A 27,925-nucleotide genomic window follows, 5' to 3' on the forward strand; every position below is an offset into this window, starting at 1 on the left:
TGGCATTCCTCCATTCTTTTGGCACCTTTATTTTTCAGAGCTTCTGGTCTTGATTATCTTGCTGTCCATTCTGTCCTTATGTCTGTGTAGATGAGCTCATTCAGCACACGGGCCCTGACGCTCCTCTCCTCCGTGTTTGGGGCATGTGGGCTGCTCCTGGTGGGTGTCGCCGTGTCGACAGACTACTGGCTGCTGATGGAGGAAGGCATTGTTCTGCAGCAGAACCAGACCACAGAGGTGAAGATGGCACTGCACTCCGGCCTCTGGAGGGTCTGCTTTGTGGCTGGTACGCTGCTTGTTCTACATCTCACAATGCACCAGCCTTGTTCTCCATGTACACTAGGTTTGATTGGTGTCATTTTCCAGCTTTATAATATTATAAAAGGGAGCACATCTCACTTTTTGCTAACCTGATATTAACATGTTAACCTGATATTGATATTAGGTTAATACTAATATTAACCTGATGCAGGGTCTGTGTATGAGCCCACTATTCCCCATTCTCATAACCACGTAACTTAGTCAGCTCCACCCCTGGTAAGGAAATAAAGGTCATTAAAAATATCTTTGTGGGTATTTATTTACATCTCACACTGAAAATATGAGATAAGAAGATAAGAAGAAACTGTCTCGGAACCAGTTTGTTCTGGACTTTATGCTTCTGTACCTCCTCCCGCGCGGCAGCTGTGAGAACAGGCAGTGGCTTGGGTGGGTGGAGTCCTTTAGAATCCTCCTGGTCTTCTTCAGGCAGCGGCTGGTGTGTAAATCCAGGAGGTTTGGGAGTTGGACCCTGATTACTGTCATAGCATTTGCTGAAAAGTAATGTTAAGATTAACAACTCAATAACAAGCCTAGTGTTTGAGAGGTTAAAAAATTAGTTATCACTGTTGATTTGTTGTGCTACTAAAATGCAATTATGTAATTACATAATTAATTACTTAGTTACATAAAGTCTTATTTTCGCAATCAATTCACATTCTGTATCAACAGGTTTGATTCTGCATTTATGACTTTTTGCATCTGTTTTGAGGTCAAGAAATGACAAAAACATTGTCCCAATGTAACGGTGATGGAAAGATGTTTTTTCTTCCACAAAATAAGACACAACAATAACTTTTCATCAAATTCAAAATCATAACCATAATTACCTTATAATCACAAACACAAACGTAGAAAGATTGTATGTTTAGAATCCACACTTCTGAATTAATTTCTTCATTTGTTTAGATGAAGTGCAAAATAATTAGTTATTATTAGTTATAATAATTAAAATATTAGTCATAGTTATTAGTTATATAATAGTTAAAATATTAGTTATAATTGCTTATAATTGCTAATTGATATTGGCAGTGATAACTGCAGCTACTATGTTAAAGGAACGAATTTTTTATTGTTATTGTAAGGCAAACATCAGCATACAATCATACATCAATCAACACATCTCTAATTTACTACAGAAGCTTGCATGGTTCTTAAGCTGTAGCGAAGGTGGACGGGTACAACCAGTGCAAAATGGGAAGTTATTAACTCCACAGTATTCCTTTTATATGGAAATGACATACAATACTGTTGCTGTATTAGATTAAACTACATAAGTTTTTAACTTAACCAGTGCCTTTGATTTAGCAGGCTAAATGGTTAACTTATCATTAGCTGGGTGCTTTGTAACTGACTTGCTGTTAAACGTAGGTAGATTAACATTTGTATATGTATAATGATAAATATTTATGTATGTCAGGGTTCATCTAGCTCCATATTGAGAACAGTTGCTGTACAGACTTAATATGAAAACTGAAAGCGTCATAATGTCTGTGTGGTGTAGTTTAACCCAGCAATCTAGTTTAAAATGGGAAACCTTAGCATACTTACTTACTGCCTTTTTCCCTATGATTATAGTGGGGCTTGGCAACAGTAAACTGGGTCTAGTGATGCCCACTTGAGATACAGTGGGAGTAAAACCTGCAGTGAACAGGTAGTTTTTTTGAAGTACTTTATTAGTGTGGAAATGCTACATAAGCTGAAACCAATTGCACTGCAAAATGACCATTTACAGAATGTTTAAGCCAATGTGTGAACAATGAAAACAATCTTGGGTTAAATAAAGTGGAGTATTGGTTGGAAAATTCACAGAATATCTCAATTTCTATATTGCTACCTACAGTTTCATAAAAAGTCCAGGAAAAACTTCTTAAAACAGGATAGTGTGAATGTTTTCTGGATCAGAGACTAGGCCTATATCTCAATCTGAAAGGCTTCTTGGTGTACGGAGATACAACTGCTTATTAGCGTGGAATGCTAGCATTTAGCTTAATGAACACTCATTCTTATCGGACTAATAAAACTAGTGCACAGACATGCAGATAGCCAGTTTTTCCAAAATCTTTGTGGGTGAGATTCTGAGACCAGTGATTTTAGGCTGAAACCTTTAGTAATACAACAAAATCTCATCTACAGTGCATATCTCACACATTAGACTGCGACACCTGCTGCTAGAACCAGCCACTATTAGCAAGCCACTGACAAAAAATATGTAACCCCTTGTACATGCTATAACCGTAACATCACTTATTTTACCTCAATTTTTGTCCCGAGTTTCATTAATTTCCAAATCCTACATTGCATATTTCCCATATCTCATGTTTTATGCCCAGTTAGCCGCCTATTAAGTGTGTGCCTCCTGCCAAATCCCATTTTGTTTGTGTTGCTGGTAGGTCCCATGGCTCTGGTGTGGCATCATAATTCTATCGGCTGCTCAATTTAAACCAGATAGATAGTGTGGGCAAATTGGTGCAACACGCCATTACCGTTCCATTAAAGGAAATTATAAAATGGCCATTGTCTTGGTCTGTTGGGGAGGAGATGGCTCATTTCCATATGAATGGTCAGATTTGAAAATGCTGCATAAATGAGTTTCCTTTGTGTTGCATGCTGGTTTGTTTTCACAACATGAGCAGGAAGTGCTGAGGTGGACTGAAGCGGTGCCACACCAGTTGGCAGGGAATGGCTGACTAGGAGAAGTGTGAGGATGATGTCACCTTGTTTTAGTGCTTTGCCACTGCTGTCAATGCTGGCTGGTTCTTTTCCTACTAGGGGACTGGGGGAGAGGTGTCTGTTACAGTCTATAGGTTTTTTGTATTTATTGTATCCTTTCTTTAAATAAGTGTTATGTGTTCATAGTGTGTTCTTAAATTACATAGTTAACAAAGTCATTCAGAGACTCATTTGGTGTGAAATGCTTCATTGTAGAGAAACATATCAACTCAAAATTGTAAGCAGTGGTCATGATAGGAACTAGACATCCAAATAGGGTTGTCAGGGGTCTGGTTTTGCACTGGACTGTCCAGTTTTGAGGTCCATAGTCTTATTACTCTGATGTGGACATTAAAATGTCCGAACAAGTTTTAGTCTTTTCCATCAGGTAAAGTGGATAAAGTGCCATTCTACCCCTGTCATCACACCACTGTCTCTCTCTTTCTTGCTCTTTCTGACACTCGCTTGCTTGCAGGCTTGCACGCAGAGGTTTTTGACTGTGGTGCAGCCGTGTTCTGTGGCTGTTTCAAACCACAAACACTGTACAAAATTAGTACCCATCAATGGTAATAATTAATATACCCTTTAGTATGGTAGTATTCAGATCGAGACACAGCCTGTTTGTAGGCACATAGGCAAAGTTAGACTGCATCACTGGAGAGTTCAGTTGAAACTTGTTATTTCTCAGTTACAGCTAGAAAGACAATTACATATGCATCTACATGTGCATCTTCATCTTATGCATCAATTATGGATAGTTAGCATGCAGAACACAGAGTGAATAAACAATAGGTTGTTTTCCCATGGTTTTATTTGCGTTACACAGTGACAGAACAAACAGTAGACTGCAAAAATTCATTTGTACAGCTATTTACATGGAACGTTCATGGTTGTGTTTTTTCTTCAAGTATGAAGGAAAATGTAAAAACAAACAAAATAAACCGAACAAGCACCAGACTGTTTTAAAACATGCCAGAAGAGATGAAAAGATGTGATAACAGACGGATCCACAACCGCAAGGGATGTGCAGCTTTGACATGGCTGAAATCTGGCAACTCTGACGTCTGAAGAGTCAAATGCCTCTAGAAGTTATTACATAAAATGAAATACATTTTAACATTCATTCACAGCAGAGTGGTGCAAGGCAAAATAGTCCCCAAATAAAACAAATCCAAACTTTCTTTTGGATGTACCACTATATTACCCTCATCTTTTCGTATGAAAACAATGAAGACATAGATGTTCACTGACCATTTTGTATAGCAAATAATATCGCTATATTTTTCACCTAAAGAACCTGCCAATAGATAGCTTTTTAAATAATCATGTTTGTAATGGGATGGGCAAGTGTGAGGAACACATTTAAAAAACCTTAGCCTAATGATTCTACTCCAATCAACGTTTTTTTCCTAAAGCCATATATCCAAGCCAAGAGCCATTAAGGAAGCAACTCATAGACCTGGCTTCTGTCTCTCTCACCCACTACTCACTTACTCACTCATGTTTAGCAGGTCGAAAATTCTCCACAAAGGGGAGTCAAACAGCTTTAGGGTCTGACATCACAAACATTGTGGCTTCCTGTTAAAAGGATAATAGGAACTAGATGTCTGAATAGTGTTGCTAGGTGTCCAATTTTGCACTGCACAGTCCAGGTTTGAGGTCTGTTTTCCAGTTACTCTGGACTGAACATCAAAATCTCTGATCAAGTTTCACTCTAAATGCATTTCATTAGTATATGCTGCACAAAACCACCAATAAACACCATATTCTGATTGAATACCACACCTTTTTATAAGTGTATAATGTTTATAATAAATTATTCTACAGTATGTTGCACAAGAATGCCACTGAACACATTATTCTGACTGAATATCATGACTGTTTTTATACAGAAAATGCTTATAACCACTGTTTTCTCCAGTGTCCTAAATGTTCATCTCTCATCCCTCGGTTCCCCTTTAAACTATCTCTGTCTCTCTCACTGTCCGTCTCAGTGTCTCTCTGTCACTGTCAATCTTTGTCCATCTCTTTCCCTTGGCCGCTTTTGGGCACCCCTCATTTCTTGTTCCTCTCTGCCTTTTTATTCCTCTGCCTTGTCGTGTCTCTGTCCCCTCGGTTACCTCTCTCACTCTCTCTTATGCTGTCTCTCTCTCCCTCTCTCTCCCTGCCTCTATATCTCTCTCAGGACCAGAAAAGGGGAGATGTGTGGCGTCAGAATATTTCACTGAGCCAGAAATCGAGATCACGACAGAGAACACAGCAAATATACTGAGTAAGGACCATCGCAGTGGACAGTGGAACACTAACCTAAAAAAGAAGTAACTCCATGGAGTGTACTGAGCATGCCCCAGAAAAAGTCCAGCTCCCTGTAATAATTTTCTCAAAATGCAGAGCAGGGATGCACAATGACATTGGAACCATATCAGTATTGGCAGACAATTGCTTAAAACAGTTATCAGCATTGGACAGGTGTTTAGATGTAACTAATATATTAAGGTGATGTTTGATGATGTATCTGAGGAACTCCAGCAGAGCAGAATATTGCAGAGCAGAATAACTGGGTTACTGCACTAAAATATCTACATTCATATTCATTTCACTGCTTTTGTAACCCTCTACAAATAAATCGTGTAACTCTCCATAAAGATAATAGAGGCAGAACATTTTATAAATGTTTATGTATCAGCACCTGCAAATATATAGCTATTGGCATTGGCCCACAATTCCCAATATCCACAGTCCAAGTATCTAAACCTGGATTAATCACAGTCTGAGTACCTAAACCTGGATAAATCACAGTCTGAGTATCTAAACCTGGATTAATCACAGTCTGAGTATTTAAATCTTTGATAGTGATTATGAAATAAGCGCTGTATTTTAAGCAAACCATACATTACAGGGAGGTGTCGATTTTTCTGCCTACTCAGCAGTCTCTATACAGTGAAATGAAGAACTGAACTCAGTGCCAGCTCCATCTACCTGATAAGCAATATAAGCAGCTGCTTAGGGCCCCACAGCCACCAGGGGGCCCCATAACAGCTTCTGGGTTATTACTGTACCTTTATGTTATCTAAGATGCTCAAGTGAGGGGAAATAAGTAGGTTCATATTCTCAGGCTGTGATTAATTCAGGTTTAGATACTCAGATTGTGATTACTCCAGGTTTAGATACTCAGACTGTGATTAATCCAGGTTTAGATACTCATGGTGTGATTAATCTATACCTGGATTAATCACAGTCTGAGTATCTAAACCTGGAGTAATCACAATCTGAGTATCTAAACCTGAATTAATCATAACCAGAGTACCTAAACCTAGATCAATCACAGCCAGAGTATCTAAACTTGGATTAATCACAATCGAAGTATCTAAACTTGGATCAATCACAATCGAAATATCTAAACCTTGATTAATCACAATCTGAGTATCTAAACCTGAATTAATCACAGCCTGAGTATCTAAACCTGCTGTTTCCCCTCACTTGAGCATCTTAGATAATATAAGGTACAGTAATAACCCAGAAGCTGTTATGGGGCCCCCTGGTGGCTGTGGAGCCCTAAGCAGCTGCTTATGTTGCTTATTAGGTAGAGCTGGCACTGAGTTAATTTCTCCATTTCACTGTATAGAGACTGCTGAGTAGGCTGAAAAACGTGCACCTCCTTGTAATGTATGGTTTACATAACATACAGAGCTTATTTCATAATCTAAAATCTCCCTCTGGTGTATTGTAGTATATGGAGGAATATTTCACATATTCAAAAAAGTACATGTGCAGCTCTACTGTCTGAACAACCTCCTGGAACTGAGACCCATATTAGTCATTCACACACAATAAGCAAGGCTGTAATAAAAGAGTGATTGAGAAGGCTGTATGGTGAAAATGGAATGGGATATTAAAGGCGTGATAGTCTTTGTTATTATTATTCAGCTGGAGCTTTTATTCATCGGCTCTCCCCGTCTTCTGCTGTGCTTGTTTAAATGCATCTTGATTCAATTATAATCTCCCTTTCTCTCTCCTTCTCTAAGAAATGGTGAGGACGGCAACCCCCTTCCCCATGGTCTCCCTCCTTTTCGTCTTCACAGCCTTTGTCATCAGCAACATCGGCCACATCCGGCCACAGCGCACCATTCTAGCCTTCGTCTCTGGAATATTCTTCATTCTGTCAGGTGATGTTTCCACTACACCAACAGCATCATGCTTTTATTTTCATTTATTGCAATGCATGCCCAAAAAAGGGGGTTGCTTGATTTACGAACTGAAATTTTGTCGACAGTAATTGCAGTAATCTTATTTTGAAGTAACAAAGTTTGTATATACTGACTTTTTATGGAAAACTCACAACAATATATATTATGTCCTTATAAGTCTCAAACTGAATTTGACTGGCACTGGGTGCAAGAAATATATAGATTTTTTTTTTATTATTTAAACCTGGAAAACCTGGAATATTTCCGATTTTTTAAGTTAAAACAAAGAAAAAAGTTATGACAGGTAAAATTAAGTGTTCAAGGTTCTGCACTATTTCTGGGTCACTGTTCCACCAATTTTTAAAAAGATTCTGCATAATTCCATGGTTGAGATGTCATTCAGATTGATTCGATACAGCCAATTCTAATATAGCCATTTTATTTACTATTCAAAACCATCAGTGAACTTACATGTGAGTTTTATTTTTTATTTAGTTGTAATGTTGAATGCAAAATAGTGGAAAATCTGAAAGAATATGTTTTCTTTGGGGGGGTCTATCTTGCCACACAATGCCCTGGATGGACGTCTCTACCATGAATAAAGAAAAAATATTTATGTTTTAGGTTTAAACAGTGGAGGATCTGGAGGGGAAATAGGTGCTTCACACTTTGCTATTGCTTTTGTTAGTTTGCTGCTTGTTGATTTTACCTGCAAGCACTGTCCAGTGTAGTCTGCTGAAGGTACTGTTTCAAAAGCCATTCAAAAGTTGCATTTAACTGAAAGGACTACAATTGCACAATTATGGGTTTTTGTATTGAACAATGCTGCATTATGATATATTCATTATTATATGATAAGGAAAAAGTACATGAAGTGATAGCATTTTTCTTCTCATTCAGCAGTCCATGGATGCTTGACAACAATACCATATTCTAAAGAAACTACATTTCTTAGTGGAGTACTTGTTCGATTATTGTTAAAAATAACTTTAATAATAAGATTATTTACAGAAAAGATGTATATTTTGTCATAGTTTATGCTGTCCTTGGTTTTGTCCCCAGATGTGTATTCTTGTTACAAGATCATGGGTGGGGATTTTTAGGCACTCTGCTTTGCATTGTGCCTAACAACACCCTTATCTGTGATAAAATCACTGTACTGCACATCCTCTCATGGCTTATTGCTTTAATCTATCATAGCATCTGGTTTTCAGCCTGCACTACTACGAATGGTTCAAAGAATCAAACTAGGAAAAATGCAGTAACAGCATTAAAAAATGTGTGGCAGTACAGAACAAGTGTACTGATAATAGAGAATACTAGAAGAAGGGCTACAAAATTGACATTATGTATTTAGGGAGGTTTTTGTAAGAGTATTAGCCAGTTTTATTAGCTGGATGAAGAATTGATGAAGAATTTGATAGATGAATTCCATTGCTAGGGATCCCAGCGCCTTCTCTCTTTTAAACTGTATCTAAACCAGGCCAGAGCCATTTGGGAGGCATTGGCTCACGAAGACCTTTGCATTTTAATGAACTGTGCTCTTGATTTCCCTCTATGATGATTCACTATAGACAATAACCACTCAACATTTATCCATCTCCACAGAGTGAACAGATACCTCCTGATGGACTCAGTTCTTTACTGCTGACTTTGATGGCTGTTAAATGTTTGTAATAAGAGCAGGCCACTGAGAATATGTGAGTTTGATTGAGAACACTGACTCTAATTATTATGCAGATAGGCCCAGAGTCAAAATGCTAAACTTGGGCAATGTTCAGTGTTTTTTTAAAGTTTCTTTAGTGCAAAAAGAAAAAAACAGGCCTGGGTTCAGATGAGGGAATGAGATGATGAGATGAGTCATGACCTCTTTATGCTATCGTTGAAGTCTTTGCTATTCCATGCTCATTCAATACACCCACTTTTCAAGCAAAGTCTAAAGGGCCTCTGTGATTGGCACACTGAAGAGGCTTTGCTCATAGTCAGAGGTGTGTTGTATCGGGCTCCGGCAAAGAGAGTTCAGAGGAGTTTCCTTTGTTTTAGAAGGAGCACTCATGGCTCTAAATCTGTCCTCTCCTGTCACGCTTTTGGCGCACTGATGTTTTGAGAGCCTCTGCTGGCTTGTCCAATCAGAGCGAGTATAAAAACTCAAAGGAGTTTTACAAATCTGAATGAAATATCATGATAGAGAGCTACAGTCTTTCCAAGAATCTTATTAGAAACTTGATTTTATTTTAATTTTAAGTATAGAGCAGACTCGCTCTTTTTCACAGTATTTACTAGGGGTGCAATGATATGCAAATTTCACTACTATCTAAGGATACATCTCAATATTAAACCAAGTGAGCTTTACAGTCTGATCTGGTGTGTTTATATAAACTCTTGTCGCTTTTGTCTTCTCCCCGAAATGAGTCTAAGGCTATGTTCACACAGCAGTTAAAAGTTCTCAAAAAATCTGATTTTTTTGTTTGGCTGTTCACTTTATCTTTTAAATGTGACCTTAATGCGACATTAGTCTGAACAGATCATGCTCCTAAACTGACCCACATGCACAAAAGAACAATGCTTCACGTGGTGCGCTCATCAAGATGTAAACAATAATGACTGCCACGAACACCAGTCGCTCCAGAGCTTTCAGTTTCGTCTTCACCAGCATCACAGGAGCGATCATGAAGCTTCACTGACTGACAGCTGGGCTCAGCACACAGAATGTGTCTGAGATTGTCGTAAAAAGGGGATGTTATTCGCCACAGCCACTTCTTTGGTTTGCATCCTTGGAAATGTTTTAAACTTTGCTTTCAGACTTTTCCTTGATGTTGCAGCCACGTTCTCCTACGGCCACGTTCAGCTGTTTCATTTGAAATCTCTTTAAACATGGAGAGGTTGCTCATTTTTTAGTAAAGAAACATCAGTCTAAAGGTTTATGGGGTCTCAGCAGCATGAAATGATGATGAATTCCAAGTTGGATTGATGTAGAAGTTGCATGAATTCCGATCTGACTGTTCAGACTGAGTCGCATTGCTGCATATCGGATATGTATCAGATTTCAGTACCGCATATGAAAGCGTCTCAAATTGGAATTGAAAATGTCTCATTCAGTGTGTTTTTTGCTGCCACACAGAACACATCTGTGTCACATATGAAGAAAAAGATTAGATTGGGCCACTGTTACCTGCTGTGTAAACAATGCCTAAGAGGTGGTTTCTATCATGGCTCAGTCACTCCTAGCAAACTGCAGAATCCAAGACTCTACAACTGCACAGCAGTTAGGAGCAACTGTGTTCATGCAATGTCGACACACTGTGTCTGTTCTGTCTACCACTCTTTGCCCATCATTACTTGGGAAACCGAAGTGTTCCCAAGCAGTAGATAAATGCTTAGTTCACTCGCTCCCATTTCAATCTGCTTAACAGGTTAATCGACCATCCAAAGTAGACAAAGCTGAACTCAGCTTCTTATTTGCCAGCTTCTTATTCGAATTGTCCTCAGTGTAACTGCTGCAACATTTAAGGTGGAAATTTGTTTAAGAAGCTGCTGAATAAGAAGCTTAACTTCAGCTTTGTCCAAGGAAGCCTAACCAAACCAGTTTTTCCCCATTCCAAGAGCTGTGCAGCAGTGTTTTTTTACATTCATGGTTACATTTTTTAGAAATATCATGATCAGATTGTGTTAAATAAAACTATAGAAACATTCCAATATCATGTATTTTATTTATTTATTTTTTTAAAGTTTTTTTTTTAAGTTTCTTTAGTGCAAAGAGAAAAAACAGGCCTGGTTTCAGATGAGGGTATGAGATGATGAGATGAGTCATGACCTCTTTATGCTATCGTTGAAGTCTATTCCATGCTCAATCAATAAAACAACTTTTCAAGCAAAGTCTAAAGGGCCTCTGTGATTGGCACACTGAAGAGGCTCTGCTCATAGTCAGAGGTGTGTTGTATCGGGCTCCGTATCGGGTTCCGGCATACCGGGCTCCTGTATTTTATACATGAAATGTATCTGTATTCATTTCACAGCATGTATTCTCTCTTAAGCCCTGTTTTGAACAAAAAAATGCATATCGTGACACCTCTGCACTCTCAGAAATGAAGGTACTGGGGTGGGACCCTCAAGGGTACATCTCAGTGCCTTCAGTCAGGGAACCTATAATTGAACTATAATCCAGTGAAATTATATTTTCTAAGTTGTATTGACTCCACATATACCATCTCATCTCCAGGCTTTTTATTATTTTTTTATGAAAAGGTATAAATATATATGGAGCCCCTGAAGGGACATGGTGTATCCAGTAAAGGAACTTAATGTTTTTTTTTTTTAGGTAAAAATCTGGTGCGCACCTGATACTATGTGGTGAGCACCTGATACTATGTGGTGAGCACCCGATACTATCAGGTGAGCACCCGATACTATGTGGTGAGCACCTGATACTATCAGGTGAGTACCTGATAGAATCAGGTGAGCACCCGACACAATCAGGTGAGCACCAAATACTATGTGGTGAGCACCAGATACTATGTGGTGAGCACCTGATACTATCAGGTGAGCACCCAATACAATCAGGTGAGCACCAGATACTATGTGGTGAGCACTAGATACTATGTGGTGAGCACCAGATACTATGGTGAGAAAAAAGTGTGTGTGTGTGTGTGTGTGTGTGTGTGTGTGTGTGTGTGTGTGCGCATCTGCATATCCATAAACTGTGTCAGTGTTCATTGGGCTCCATAGTATCATGACTTCACAGACCACTACTCTGTACACCGGCTGTGCTTGTTATCCTTCGTCATTCTGTCGTGGAAGAAGACATTTATGACTTTTTAGAGTCACGACGGGTGGCACAAGAACAAATAAAAGACTTAAAGATGATAACGTAAGCTTGTTCAGACAGCTATAAAAACCTTAATAATTTACCAATTTGTCCCTTTCAAAGAGATATAGCTAAATGTAGGCTGCCTTTGCTATATACAGTTAGCTAGCTAACCTAGATAGCTATAAGGCTTGCATCGTTCTCTATGCAATGCATGTTTTTGCATTAAAACTATACACACCCGCAACAAAAATGAGCCAGTGGGCAAAATGTCTTCAAGTTTAAGTGACAAAGAGAACTTTTGCTCCTCGCAAAATGGATAAATGATTCCATTGGCTGGGTTACTTTCCATTTTGGAAAAGTGAAAGGAGCACAGACAGTTTCACCACCTCATTCAGCAGCTGGGACTTTTTACATAATTTATAGCTAACTGTATATAGCAAAGGCAGCCTACATTTAGATATATCTCTTTGAAAGGTACAACTAGGTAAATTATTAAGGTTTTTATAGCTGTCTGAACAAATAAGCCTACCTTATCATCTTTAAGTAGCTTTATTTGTTCTTGTGCCACCTGTTGCTAGTGAACACCAACACTGTTTATGCATATATGTATTTTTTTTCTTACCACATAGTATCTGGTGCTCACTTAATAGTATCCAGTGCGCACCAGATTTAAAATCTGTCTGTTTTATCTCAGCATAGTCATCTTTATGGAGCAATGTGAATTGTTTTCACAGCATGAGGTTCTCACCCCTCATTGCTTGCTAGCAACTCAATGCAGAGTCAAAACATTTCACACACAGAGAGACAACAATGTCCTAGTTAATGTGATAACAGAGTTACAGGGAGCAATGTTTTATTTGATTATGAATTAAACATTTCCAAGCCAATTTCTGTTCTGCCCACAGAATGGCCACTAGGTGGCCTGCAGAAAGTTTCTATGCTTCTACATAGAACTACATAGGAAACAATGAGTTATTGTTAAATTCTAAGAGTGAGGAATGGAAATTTGGATGCGTGATCCAAACCTTTGCATGCTGTACAGTAGCTCTTATATTTTAAAAAGAACTCATGTACTCCACTATACATGTGACACTATCTGTGATCAACTGTGCACTGCTATTTGAAATCAGCCTTCCTCTTATCAGACAAGAAGGATGCCACTACAACTTCATAGGATGACTTGATTTTATTTCCCATAAAAGATTGGCAAATAGCTTGTAGATCCAGACATAATAGTTTAATAAAAGTCTCGGCAGTGCTTATCAATATGATGTCGACCTACATATTAATTTGCGGGCCAGTCTATTTGACCAAAGTATGTCATTCACAGACTATTTAGATAATGATCCAAAATCACTCAAAATGCTCAGAATTTTGACAGAATGGATGCAGTTGTCCTTGAACACAAATAAGCCACACAGTATCCGTTACTACCGAAGCCGAGAAGCCACCGGCAGGCCTCACAGCAAGCTGCGGGCAGCACTGGGAGTTTTCGAGATTTAGCAAGCCCCCCAGCATTCCCGGCTTTCCCCCCCACTGTTTTTTGCTTGGAGCGAGGTCAACATGTCCCGTGAGGACTTCCTGTTGTTGTTTTCATTTCGGTTGCAGCTGGTCCGGAATGCTTAGGCAGCTGCTGCAGTGCTGCTTTAACCAGGCAATACTGCAGCTCTACAACACAGTCATACCAGAGTAGGTATGGCTGCAGTTTTACAGTCCTGCACTTAACAGCCAAACAGCTCTGCAGAACAGTGGCCACACAAAGCATCAGAGGAGTAGATCTGTCAGAAGAAATGAACAAATTTACAGTGCTTGACATTTTCCCCTGATACTTTTGAGTATATTTATAAATTAAATAGAAGCATTTTTGCTTTTATGACTATTAAAGTATTTAATTTAAAATTTTAATTTCCACAGAATCGCTTGTAACAGCATAGCTCACAACCTGAAGAAGGCTTTTAAGATTAGCAAGCATGACAGCTTTTAATTAAATCTAAATCTTTTGTTTATTTGTTCTACTGCAAGTATCTGTTAGCTAGCTACTTTAGATCATTTAAGCTAATGTTCAAAATAATTTGTTTACTCTTGAGTATTCTTTAAAAAATAACTTTGATATTTTGTTAACCTTCTTAAGAAGCTCCTTCAGAGCCCAGAACCCATTTTGTTAGCTTTAGATAGGCTGCTATCTCTGACTAATTTTGTTAGCTAGACTACAGCATAAGCTAGCTGACATACACTGTAAATATATACATCCTTTTATGGGTTATTCCTACAATCTCAATGCATTTTTTTCCATTTCTGCATTTCACTGTAACTTTTCTGTTTAATTTCACTTCTAAGCGCGAGTTGCATGCTGGTTAGTTTACTTATCAGCAACTTACTTAGCAAAATGATAATGGTTGATAGTATTAACTTAGATATGTGACTACAGTATTGAATATTAGCTGAAGTTAGAATAATCAAAGTAGCTGTTAAGTTAGTAAACAAGCTAGCATAAGGTTAGCTATGTATTTTTTTATTCTTTTCCTGTGACTTTTTACTGAAATGTTAACGACCAGTGTCAGCATGCACTACAGTTTCCCAGAAATGTTAATGTCTTGCCCATAAACTAGACATGAAAGGTGATCAAATGTACGAAAGCTAGCTAGTTAAGCTAGTTCACAGTAGCTAGCTTAGCTAGCTGGCTTTCATATACTTGATTGCTTTTCTTGGCCTCTTTAAAAAAATATTGAAAATTTGGTAAAGGAGTAGAATGCTTTATAAAACATGGCAGATATATAAGGGCAAATGCTGAAATAAGAAAATAAAGATTCAATTGAAATTAATCTGTTTAATAAATCTGATATTTAATTTGTAATGATGGAGGTTTTACCTCATGTAATCTGTTGTTATTGTACCACTTGTAACACAATTTTTGTGTTACAACATTTTATCCTCATGCAAATATGTAGGACTGGTTACATTTAACATGGTTTGTTTTGTTCACCATGATGGTGTTTTGTGTTTTTGCTGTGATAGAAGGAAACAGGTGGTGACTTTAAGCTTAACTGGGCTGTTAGTAGGTAATCTTGTAAAGTTTTGCTGTATTATCAATATGTCACGTTTGAATTTTGGCAAAGCCAAAGTCTGAAAAAAATCACCAATTATAGGCACTTTATCAATGATTTTTTTATTCATCCTGCTAAATCTGCAGGTCATCAGTAATGACAGATATTATCAGCCAACTGATATATTCATTGTACTAGTGGAGTATACGCAAGAATTTTCCATTTTGAGCTGAGGGAAACCTTTTTTGCAGATAAAACTCTAAAATTATGGAATGTCTCGTATGTGAAGTGGAGGGATTGCCCTGTACATATACACAGAATATGTACTGTAATTTATCAGCATTTTCCATCAAAGGAGTGATGGAATTGTCTGTTAACCTCACAGAAAAATGTATGGGTAAATTTTCTGTCAGTATATTTTTTTTTAGTTGCTTTACAGACGTTTTTTAAAGTGTAGTTCATGGGCTGCTACAGTAGCCAGCTACATCTGCTGCACAACTTAAAATGAAATGTGCTTTGCAAAATAATGAATTGCCTAGAGCAGAGCCTAGAGCAAGGCCATGCCCTTCAATTCCCTTAGCTCCCTCCAGCATGGGAAAGTCACATCAATGTTCACTCTTGGCTTTGCTTTAGATTTGTCATATTCCTTTCTTTTCAGTATTCTTTTCCTGGATTGTCTGGCACTGTACATCATCAAAGGTAGTGGCAGAATTGGGCATTTTTACCAATTGATATTATTTCTGATATTACTTCTGTAAAGAAATAACCAGTGCGTCTCTGTTGCTTGCCAGTAGGTCTGTCACAATTATTACCTAATCACGAAATCGCAATTATTTGAGATGATCGCAATTATTTTAGCTGACTGCAGACATTTTCCACAGTCATTAAACTTCACAATTGTATTTTGCTGCAACAAGTTAAATGTGGGTTGAGGCAAAAAATTAAAGAAAGCAGTAAATGCATTCATTGAGATGCATATTATAAAGACAAAAAACTTCCAACTTGGTGCTTTAACATGTTTAGAGGGTAGCATGAATAAAGTTTGTTTATTTGTTAGCTATGTATTTGAATGTATGTAGCATATATGGTAGCAGAATGGGTATTTTTATGCTAAAGAAAAAATGTAAGCTTTCCTTGACTCTGCATGATTTAATGCAACTGTAGATGGTTATATGAGTGTGTGCATGCAAAAATGTGGTGTACAACCAATGTTAGCTCCTAAGTAAACATAGCTAGGAGGGAAGATGGCTAATAAGCCAGTTTGGCCAATTTTGGCTTGGACTTCAATAGTTGCACACAATAAAGAAGAAAAGATAATTGCAATTTTTGTATGATAATCATCAGCTAAAATTTCATCATCATGAAAGGTGATAGCAAATTTGATATGGTCCAAATCTGGGCCACATCAGGCATTTATTTGTGGCCCACATACCGCATGGAATGATGGCACAAAAGATGGCCAGATGCAGTTGCCAGAACTGAGCCTGTTTACTGATATTAGAGGGTCGCATCTCAGCCACTTTTAAACCACCACTGCTAGAACTGAACCACTAGTACAAAAGCCAGGCCATTACAGCAATACCAACCTACCATACCACTGATGCAGATTGAGTTGGACTAACTAAAACATTTTAACCCAACATTATTCTTTGTTCAAACAACAAATAAAATGTCACAACAAAACATTTTAGTTTGGATTTTTTTATGTGCTATACTGCTGAGATCTGAATTTAAACTATGTTCTCCTACAATCCTGTTAATCCCTGTTTAAAATATAAATGATTGTCAAATAGTTCATGTCAGCACTTGTAATCTGTTTTGAGACATTGTTGTTGGCCATACAAGCATTTTTAATATGTGGGCTACTTTTGGCTCAGGTTTCCAGTGTCAGTGGTAGGCAGCACTGCCATATTTCTGCCAGAAGTGGCCCAGATCTATTTTGGCACATGCAGGCCAAATAAACTCGTGGGCCACTTTTGGCTCACATGCAGTGTGCCAGTGCCAATCATGGGCCAGCAGTGCTATATCTTTGCCATAAGTGGCCCACATCCGCATACTAACTAGATAGGCTGTAAGTAGCCTATGAATGTAGAAGGGTGACAAATTAAAGGAAAAAAACAACATAAATTGTCTTAGTAACGCTGCATTTACACTGCTCTGGCACAACGACTGCCATAAACACATCCTCCCCCTTCAATTGGCTAAATGTGGGTATCATGAGTTCTCTGAGATATCCATTTGAAATGTAGCCCTGTTAGTCTACATTCATGTAAGCTTCTTTTTTTTTTTTTGAATAATCAGAAAGTCATTGTAGTATGCACCATTAAACTAATATTTTCCAAATGTTAATAAGGCTAAACTTGGAAATGTTAGGATATACGTCATTGTTACCACTTGCAGTCAACAACAGTCATTTCAGTTTATCATCATTCAACTGATCGTTCCCCCAGTGGGATTTTAATTTTGGAAATAAACAGTTATGTTTAAATATATTAGCTTTCATCGCTGGTCTTCCATGTCATGCAGGAATGTTTGAAAAGCAGAACCAAAGTTTCATACACTATATGGCCAATTGTGGACATCCAATGTTTCTTTTCGAATCAAGAGTATTAAACATCACGAATGTAACCTCAACTCATCCAAAGGTATTTGATGGAGCTCCGTCACTTCAGAGAACTCAGTTCCACTGCTCCACAGCCCAATGCTGGTGTGCTTCATACCCCTTTATCCACTTATACACTTGGCATGATTAGGCATGATGACTTTAGGCTCATGTGTGGCTGTTTCAGAGTGTCTCATTCTATTGGTTTATGCTTTTCTATGGAGTTCATACAAGCTGTGTGTGTATTTGAACTTCTGTGTCAGCAGTGGGTGCACCTTAATGCAGCTGAATTCATTAATAAGAAGAGGTGTCCACAAACTTTTGGACGTATAGTGTACCTTGAGCTGCAGACATGAATCACACAGACACCAGCTGCTCTCATTGCCGGTAAACTGGGTTGAGATCTGATGACTGAGAAGGCCATAGCATATGATTTATATCACTATATCACTTATAAAACCATTCAGTGACCCCTCATGCCCTGTGGATGGGGACATTGTCATCCTGGAGAAGACCACTCAGGGTAGAAATATTTCCTCATAGGACAAAGGTAATCAGTCAGAATGACTTTGTGTTGATTTGCAGTGACCCTTCCCTCAAAGTACAGGGCCAAACATCCAGGCCTGTCCCGTTTTCTTGGTGTATGCCGCACATGCACTCGCCCACTTGTGGAGAACATGGTCATCTGACCATATCACTTTTTTCCACATCTCCATAGACCAGTCCTGATGGTTTAACACCACTGAACTTTCAAATGTGCATTCGTCTTTGTAATGAGGGGTTTATGTACTGCAACCCTATTGCAATATCCCTCTCCGTGTAGTTATTGATGGACTGTTCTTGCTGACACAGTCTGATCACATCCTACATTGACATTCTCAGTCACCTGAGCTGCTCTTCTTTCTATTTCCTTACATATCACACTAATCTACAAGCACTATAGTCATTAAATGTGTGCTTGCTTTTGAGCACAATCCCAAACCCTATTAACTGATGTCTTTGCTATAGTTCTAAATGCAATGTCACTTTAGTCACTGGTCCTATTAAAACATTAGTCAGTTGTACACAAGCCAGTTGGCTTAAAAATCCCTGACCTCAGCTTTTTGCGGGATTTTCAGTGATCCTTTCACCCCAGGCTGTAATACATAGATTTGTAAACTAAGCATTAATAATACTGCTGCTTCATTTATCTCAGGTGCAAGTCCTGCTGTTTCATGCTGCTTAAGATTCCAGATAACAGTAGCCCATTATTAAAGGAATGGTTTGACAAAAATCTAGTTTACACAATTTTCCACTTATCCCATATGTAGTTGATCGGCTGAGACATGTTTGGAGAATAAATTCAGCTTCTTTTGTTTAGAACTGGAATGGTGAGGCTAACATTGCTAACATACACAAGAACCCAATAGTCACCCAATTCGCCCAAATCGTTTGTTTAAAAATACGTCACCAAAACAACAAAAGCCCCTCACACTGCATCCAGGTCTTCATTAAAGTCACACAGACTTGCCGATGACTTCCTGTGAACTATAAAAATGAATAAATCTGTGAGCAGCTACTTTAGACAGCAGTGTCTGTACTCACAAACCAGAGTGCATATCTAGAATCAGTATTTGTGACAATGGCTGCCATAACTACAGAATAATCTGATCCATGATCAGTCCTACTTTGTTAAAACCAGTCCTAGCTGCCCATAGCACTTTTGGTTCATTTTTAAAGCTCATATTAAGTCATACTGTGTTCTAAACCACATCTGCAAATCTATGCCACCTTAATTAAGATCGGGATGCAAGCTGAGTGGGTTGAGAGAAATTTTTAGTGATATATTTTCGCAGGAATGATTAAGGCTGTGTGGGTGACTATTGAATTCTAGTGTTTGTTAGCAACAAACTTGTGTCTCCAGCTCACAACTAAAGCAAAATTTGGACTCCTAACATGTCTTGGTTGTCTAACTACATCTGGGTTAAGTGGAAAAAGGGGAACATTTGATTTTTTGCCAAACCGTTCCATTAAACATCGCTCAGTAGTTCAAAGAAGCAACAGCATTGTAATGTGTAGGGCTGCAATTTTAGATTGGATCTGAAGTTGGACCCTTGCCCTTGTGCTTACAGAGCAAAAGCATAGAGTAGCTGAAACAAATGGAAAGTAAATGCAAAGATGTAAGAGGCACTTCTCTATGTGGCACCTTCTATCCGTCATTTGATTACTGCCGGTTGATTTATACCAGGGCTGCAAATTTTCTGCGCCGTTATTGAACACTTCATTGAATATGACTTCATTGCTTTTGACAGGAGAACAGAAGCTATTATTGTTTTGCATCAGGGAAAGTTCACGGCATGACACAAGTGCCGGAAGAGCGCGATTGAGCACCGCACGTCTCGGGATGTGAAATGGAAATATGTAAAAGCACGCCTTGTTGGTATTCCTGATGTAGACAGCTGGCTGCGACAGACTGTGTTAATGTGTTTGGTTATGCCAGAGGCTTTTCCTTCCTCCCCTCACTTTTCTCTCTCTCTGTCTCTCCCTCTCTCGCTCTGCAATTACTGCAGAGCCTTTCCCCATCATAACAAAGGCAACATTTGAACACTCTTTCAATGCTAATGTATCATGATATGACATGCTCGGTGCTCCGCTGTTCTGATTTAGCTCTCCCTCGCCTTGTCGTCCGTAATTACTGTCAAGGCGTTTCTTCGTCATTGGAGGAAAACAGTATCACTCAATCACAAACTAGGCAGTTAAGGAGAGCTGCTGAGACAGTTGCAGAGGGCCACTGCACATTGTAGGCTACTATGAGATGACCTCTATTCATTTCATACACTTATACATATTGTGTTAATGTAATGTGTTTTATTGAAGTGGATGGACACAAATCTTTTCAGCGCATCACTTTCACACTTCAGTTTATGTGCCCTACCATGCAAAAGTGTGTAATCATTTGTCATAGTAATAATTATTCTTCAATACGAATTAATACAGTGTTGATGTTATAAACTAGACACCACAATGTAAGTATTTTGGGAAGAACAAGAAGTTGTGTCAGAAACATTATTATATAATAATCCATAACTATCTATTTGTGGTAAATTAAACATCACAAAATTACCATGAATAGCTATTTGATCAGCAAGACTTGGTACAAATTGTTTGCACCCTGTATAATATTAGCATCATAATAGAATTATTTTATTCTTGAGCACAAACATTAAACCATTATTGTTGCATACGCATGTATACAATATTCCTAATGTGATGCTAACATTTTACAGGTTTCAAAAACTTTGTAGGAAGCTGCAAAAAGTCAAGACATTTTCAATAATGAATGGAGCTATAAATGATCCCATAATAATTACTGTAGGAGGAATTTTGCGGGGCTCCCCATCGTGCTAGCTGATTTACAGTAAAATTATAGTCTAACTATAAACAGTGACTGCCAAAAACTTAATTATACAATGTCCGAAAAAAGGGGTACTGTGCAGGTGCATTTTTTGTTTATCAAGGCACAAACAATGTAAATGTACCCTCAAAGGTACAGCAATGATTTTAAGGTCCAACTGTGGACCTTAAATAGGTTTTTCCCAGAAGATTCATACTACCTTTTCATAACCTAATGTTTTAAAACAGAATAACAAAATAAAAAGCCTAGAGTCAAAACAGGGTGTGTGGAGTCAATACAACTTAAAAATGTAATTGCAATGCAACATGGTACAATTATCTTCCCTAATTAAAGGTACTGAACATGTACCCTCAAGGGTACCACTCCAATGTATACATTAATAACTGGTTATTTGTGTAACTCTAAGTTACAGTGGAAATTACAGATGAAGGTCAGCATTCTCGATTCAGGGCTCTGTCTCATGACACTGTATTTCTTGCTTACCCAGCTAACTTTAAGTTTCGTTAACCCTGGTGGCAGTGGCAACAGCGTTGCTTTTTTACCATTATAAATGTTTGACTTTCTACATATTTAGGTAATTTCATGTCTTTTTCCTTCTTTTTTCCCTATGTTTCACATGATTGGCTGTTTGTCATAGACATCACACTTTCACATGCATTAATAATGTAGTTATATTATAACTGGAGTTTGGGGGGAGGACCATGGCTGAAACCCCTCCTTCTTCCAATCTAATGCCCTATAAATTCACATCCTCACCTTCCGTTCCCATGATGAAGTGTTCACAATCCCCACTGCCACCCCATCTCCCTGTTCTTCAGTCCTGCATCAGTCTTACCTTAGCTATGAGGGGGGGACCTTCTGGCCTGAGTATCTAAACCTGGGTTAATCACAGCCTGAGTATCTATATCTGGATTAATCACAGTCTGAGAATGTAAATCTGGATTAATCATAGCCTGAATATCCAAATTTAGTTTAATCACAGTCAGTTTATCTAAACTTGGATTAATCACAGTCTGTGTATGTAAACCTGGATTAATCACAGCCTGAGTATCTAAACTTGGATTAATCACAGCCTGAGTTTCTAAACCTGAATTAATCACAGTCTGAGTATCTAAACCTGGACTAGTTACAGTCTGACACTAACCACTGTTGTAAAATGTCTGCGTTTGCCAGATTTTGTGATGCTGAACCTCAGTCAGAAAGTCTGTCTAAGTTGAACCTGCTTTGTTAGTCACAGCCCAGATGTACTACTTCTTTTTGTCCAACTACAAGCCACAACAAATGGCATTATATTAACATCACAAAAAAGTAAAATAAAACATATGTTTATCTTTTAGCTTCTTCTGCTCATCTTGTCTTTTTCTTCTTTATTTTTTGGTTCCATATGCATACTTCCTTTTTTTGAGACTGATTATTACATTTTACGGTTTAATAAGATTTTGTGATGTCAGAACCACAAAATAATTCCCAAAATAATTTAAATTGCAAATAAACCATTTGTGTTTATGTTTTGCCATTCAGTTTACATCATTTTAGTCTACACTGTATTAGTTATTATTGAACCTTTCCACGGTAGTGTACCTACAACATAATTGATTTTATTTTATTGCAAACAGTGATTCCAAACTTTTGAACAGAAATGTATATTCACTCTGTACTCTCTCGCTTCCTTGCTTTTCCAGGTTTGAGTCTGGTGGTGGGTCTGGTACTGTACATTTCCAGTATAAACGATGAGGTGATGAACAGGCCGAGGGAGCCGGAGCAGTTTTTCCACTACCACTATGGCTGGTCCTTTGCCTTTGCCGCCAGCTCTTTCCTGCTCAAAGAGGTTAGCCCACACTGACTACACTTACTCCAACTTACTGCAAACCTCATTCTGGAACTCTACGCATTCTTATCACTGGAATCTCCTTATTAAAATGCAGCAACGTTACCAGCAATTGCCCCTAGCTGCTAAACTCACAGGGCCTCTTTCATCAATATGCATTAAAGTTGGCCCTAATTTCTTCCGCAAAAAGGCTAAGTGCTCGCACCACCACTGAACATATGCATATTCTCTGAAATCACTTCATCCATATTTAAATGGTAGCAGTATCTGCCACACATCCCTGAGCTTGCATGCTTCTCCCTTATCAAAATGCATTTATATTAGCTACTAGCGCATTTAACAGTCAGAAACAGTGCAGCACAAACACTTCCACAGTTTTCAGTGGATTCTCGTCCATATGGGTCCTATAGCCTGTATTTTTCTTGTGTTTTATTTCCCCCCTGAAGTTCACTTATGAAGAACTGTGTTGTTTTGTATGCACCAAATACAGCCATAATTCATATTTACATGGTTTTTAACCTCTCTTTATCTCATAGAACTAAACAGGCTAATAAATGTAAATGTGCTCTGCTATGAATGTTGCTTTGTGTTGTGCCTTATTTCAAAGAGCATTCTGGACTGCAACACTGCTTATAACTTCAGCATGAATGGGCGGAGCTAAACTACATCAGAATTATATATGTAAAATAGTTTTTGTGAACAGTAAATTCAAAGTGGGCTGTTTTTGTAGCTTGATTTCCAAATATGGATTAGGGAGTGAGCTGTATTTTTTTTCTTACTTTAACAGTGTTTCCACACTACATCAAACTCTTTTATTTAAAAAAAAACTTGGTAATCCATGATATGGGCCCTTTGAAACACAAATACATGGCATACAAATGTTAGCATTAAGCATTGGCTACACTATGAGTAGCAGAAAATCACTCCCAAACAACATGCCACAACTGTATGTTACTATTAACTCTAGCTAACTGCTTACACCAGCATAAACAGCTCTATCCTCCATCACTGTTGTATTTGGTTGATATCTTGTACATACTTTGGCATCAGGATTTCCTTCCATACACAAACATAGTAGAACCTAGAGATATAAGAGATCAGAAGCTTGGTGTTCTTGTTTCTCTGAAGTTTTAAACAGACTAGTTCAACATAGGGAAAACATTCTCCTTCAAACTGGACTCTCTTTTGAACTGTAGCACTCTAGTTGTTTGAAAGTGTTCATGCAGAGAACAAAGATCACCTTTGACCTAAAAAATATTGGAAATGTTTTATTTCATTAAATTCTGTACATTGGTTGAACGTTTAATGCTTTAAAAGTTTTTTTTTTTATATATATATATTTTTTGATTGCAGAAGACAGACAGCTAACATTATTGCTAGGAAGTCGAATATCTTATTGCAGCTGTATAACTATAGTCACTGTCTCCAAATCATCACTACAATGAAGAGAATGGATTACTCAAATGATAGAAATAACTTGTCAGCTGAGAAGGGGAACTAGCTAAAAGCAAAATTTATCACCTCATAGGACTGCCAACTTTTAGATTTTTTGTTAGTGAGATGTCAGCGGGCTGGGCTGGGGGGATTATGGAGGTTGAAGGCTTTGGGGGTTGAAGTGGGGTCATGGGTTGGATGGTGTTGGGTTGAGGGGTAAAATATGTTTGAAATCATAAGCATATTAAATTTATGTTGGTTACAGCTGTGTGCAAAGCAATAGATACAAGATTATTTTTATTACCAGCTCCAAATTTTGTGTGCTTCGGTCGAGTGTTGAGCCAGACTTCAAAGCTAACAGCTACACAGTGAAAATAGGTAAGGATAGCCTGCTTATTGTTTAGCTTATAAGTGAAACAGAACTGCGTTGCTCTGGTTATTGATCCTGTTTAGTTTATACTGACTAAGCCAGCTGCATAGAATACCTTTTCATCTTCCTTCAGTTCTCGTCTGTTTGGTGTTTTACTGTACTGTCTGACACATGGGTGCACTACTGATCTACAAAACACATGGAATGGCAGTGACTGTCTAGCTAATGTGATCTCTTTCTCTTGTATTCAAATAAACTGTGTTTTTAATCAGAGAAAAAATATGCGGTAGTAGGACACGTTTAGACCCAACAGTTTTGTAAAAATGCGTGAGAAATGTTGAGCGAGGCGTGAGAGTGTGAGATTAGACTGAACTGAGTAAGTCTCATGGCCAGTGTGGCAAGTTGGCAGCCCAGGTTAGCTGTCTATCTAGACAGTTTGGCTACTGAGGGTAAAAACTTGCCACAGGGTTCATTTTGTGCTGAGAAAGGACTGAATAAAGAATTGGTGAGTGAGGTAAGAGTTACACAGTTTATAGACTTGCAATGAGGACTGGTTGGCACCACAGGGATTCCCATTGATGTATCATGCATTTGAGTACTGCATTGAGAGAACATGAAACATGAATTCCACAGATTATTACAAGACATGACAAAAAACATATGCCCTGTTATTAGAAATCATGTATTTTTTTAAATGATGAAAGTGTAGATGATGAATAGGGGAGCTTGCATGAAGAGACTACACCTTTAGAATCAAAAGGCAAGTTATTTTCTATGATACTTTTATATCTCTCTGATCTTGCTCTTATCAACCTCTCTCACTTCTTCCGTTTCTATTCTTTCTCATTTGCCAGGGTGCCGGCGTGATGTCAGTCTACCTCTTCATGAAGCGTTATGCTGAGGAAGAGATGTACCGGCCCCACCCGGCTCTCTATCGTCCCCGCCTGTCCGAGTGCAGCGACTACAGCGGCCAGTACCTGCACCCTGAGTCTTGGCCCCCTCCTCAGCGCGGCCGTAGCGCGTCTGAGGTGTCCAGTGACATCTCCATCCAGCTCAACCAGACCTCCCCGCCGTCAGGGCCCAAGAGCGGCCTGACCTCCAATCCCCCGTCCTCATCAGGCCCGTCCTCCGCGGCCAGCTACCACCTCCAGCCCGCAAGCTCCTCCTCTTCTTCTTCCTACCCACACACCCTTCACTCCTCGCACTCCGGAGGCCCCGCCCCCCAGTCCCTCCCGATGGCCACGCCCCCATCCGCCGTGCCGCCTCCACACTACCACACACACATGAGGATGAGTGCTTCGCCCTGCTAGATGGAGAGAAGCCAGCACACATACACACACATTGATGCACACATACAGTACACAGCAGAGGAGGTGGGAGGTCAGGGAAAGGGCGAAGGGAGGGCTTTACTCAAGGCTCAAGGGAATGAAAAAAACATGGGCGAGAAAGGGGAGGGGGTGAAATAAGCTAAAGGAGAAAGAGAGGAAGGTTAGGCCAAAAAAAGATGTGAGAGATAGCAGGAAGTGGGGGGAGGGGGGGGTTCATTTTTAACTTTGTGCCTGAGATTGACTGCAACTGACATTTCAACACATTATCTGAACTAGACAAAGTGACAGGGGGAATGAGCCAAGGTTAGAGTGACTGTAACATTGCAGGGGGAGAGAAAAAGAAAAGAGGCGAAGCAATCAAAACATTCAAAACAAATGAAATAATAATTGAATAATAATCGATAACCTTATGAATTGTTGTACCTTTTAGCAACAATTTTCTCTCCTCCCTGACATCTTGAGAAAATAGACTTCTTTCCCATCCTCGTCATTATTATTTGTATTACCTATTTCTTGTTTGTACTGAAAGCAAGGGGATATATGAATGTAGCCACGACAAAAACAGCACTGACAAACAAAATCCCACTGACAAGGCCTATTTAACCACAACTGCTAAAAACTGTATATAATGTATCATAGCAGACCCATTCCAGAGGGGGGCAGCCATTTAAATGACATATCCAGGTCTCCAGATCTCTGCCACTGTTTTATTCTTTGTGCCTTGGCACACTGAGTCCACCAGTGAGCTCCTGGTCTCTCTTTTATCTCTAATTTGCAACAGATCGAGTGTTCAGAAGAGCTGGCTGGTAATTGCCCCATTCAGATTCATTACGCTCAGCTCCTTGGTGTTGCTGCGTTCAGTATGCTTGGTGTTTTCTTGTGCTGTCACCTTCATATGCAAAGGCGCCCAGGATGCGTCTCAAAATGTTTACTTTTATCTGTAGCAGGGGCTGCCCTTTCAGTTGGGACTGAGTTTACACGTTCATGTGCAGCATTTAATGATGCAATGAATTCTGCTGTTCCGCTATTAATATCGGTCTATTCTTACTATTCTTGCTATTACTTATAGTGCTATTCTACTACCACTAGTATTATTAAATCTTATCTATTGTGTCATATTATTATGTAAGTAATACAGTATGGGATTTGTGGACAATAAGCATGATAGACTGAGGGAAAAACATTTAGTGGACTGAATGAGTTTTTAGACTGAGCATCATGGATGGAAATTCCAACAGAATTTTCACAGCACAATGCAATTGCAATGCAAAGTTGCCCCCCTTTATAGCTCCTCTACTGTGGTGCACAGGGAGAAATGATTATATACGGCTCTATGATTGCCCCCTGGTGGCCAATAAATGTTTACTACAACAAAACATGTTACATCTTCCATGTAAGGACAGCCAATAGATCTTTTCTGAATTCACTTTATTACATGATCCTAGTAGAGGGTGAAGAAATATGAAAGAAAAACAAAGCTCCAAATAGGATGCACTTGTTTTCAATTTTGAACAAATAGTACAGAGAAAGTATTTATAGGGATGAATACTATTTTCTTGACTCTAGTAGTTAGTAGTGTAAATTATAGAGCAAAAATATGAACGATTATTAATCAAGTCCAGGACTGGCTCCTGCTGGAAGGTATATAATTACACTGAATAATATTAATAGGATAGGTAGTAGTGTAGTTATCTATATGTATTCATAAAATAGACCTATCTGCAGAGAGAACCTGAGAGAGGACTTTTGCATATTATTTGAAACTGAACTGTTGGATATACAGTGTTTTCCCTTTTGAGCTACTATAATATTCGCTTGTTTGGTTTCATGCTCACTTTTATCCAAGAAGTCTGCTCGGTAAGTGAAGGTAGAACGCATAAGCTTGTGATTTCAGATTTGCT

The 27,925-nt window shown here is 38.7% G+C and overlaps 1 protein-coding gene across 2 annotated transcripts in view; it reads left to right on the forward strand.

The window, feature by feature from the left end:
- cacng7a (calcium channel, voltage-dependent, gamma subunit 7a) overlaps positions 1 to 27,400 on the forward strand; it is a 36,265-nt gene extending 8,865 nt beyond the window's left edge. For both annotated transcript variants that reach the window (XM_036567251.1, XM_036567250.1), the window contains exons 2-6: positions 91 to 286; positions 5,216 to 5,302; positions 7,056 to 7,196; positions 22,747 to 22,892; positions 25,551 to 27,400. In XM_036567251.1, coding sequence (XP_036423144.1) covers positions 91 to 286; positions 5,216 to 5,302; positions 7,056 to 7,196; positions 22,747 to 22,892; positions 25,551 to 26,006 — 1,026 coding nt within the window. In that variant the 3' untranslated portion in view covers positions 26,007 to 27,400. The remainder of the gene's footprint in view (positions 1 to 90; positions 287 to 5,215; positions 5,303 to 7,055; positions 7,197 to 22,746; positions 22,893 to 25,550) is intronic.
- Positions 27,401 to 27,925: the final 525 nt, after the last annotated feature.

This window comes from Colossoma macropomum, unplaced genomic scaffold, assembly GCF_904425465.1.
Source record: "Colossoma macropomum unplaced genomic scaffold, Colossoma_macropomum, whole genome shotgun sequence".
Taxonomy (NCBI): domain Eukaryota; kingdom Metazoa; phylum Chordata; class Actinopteri; order Characiformes; family Serrasalmidae; genus Colossoma; species Colossoma macropomum.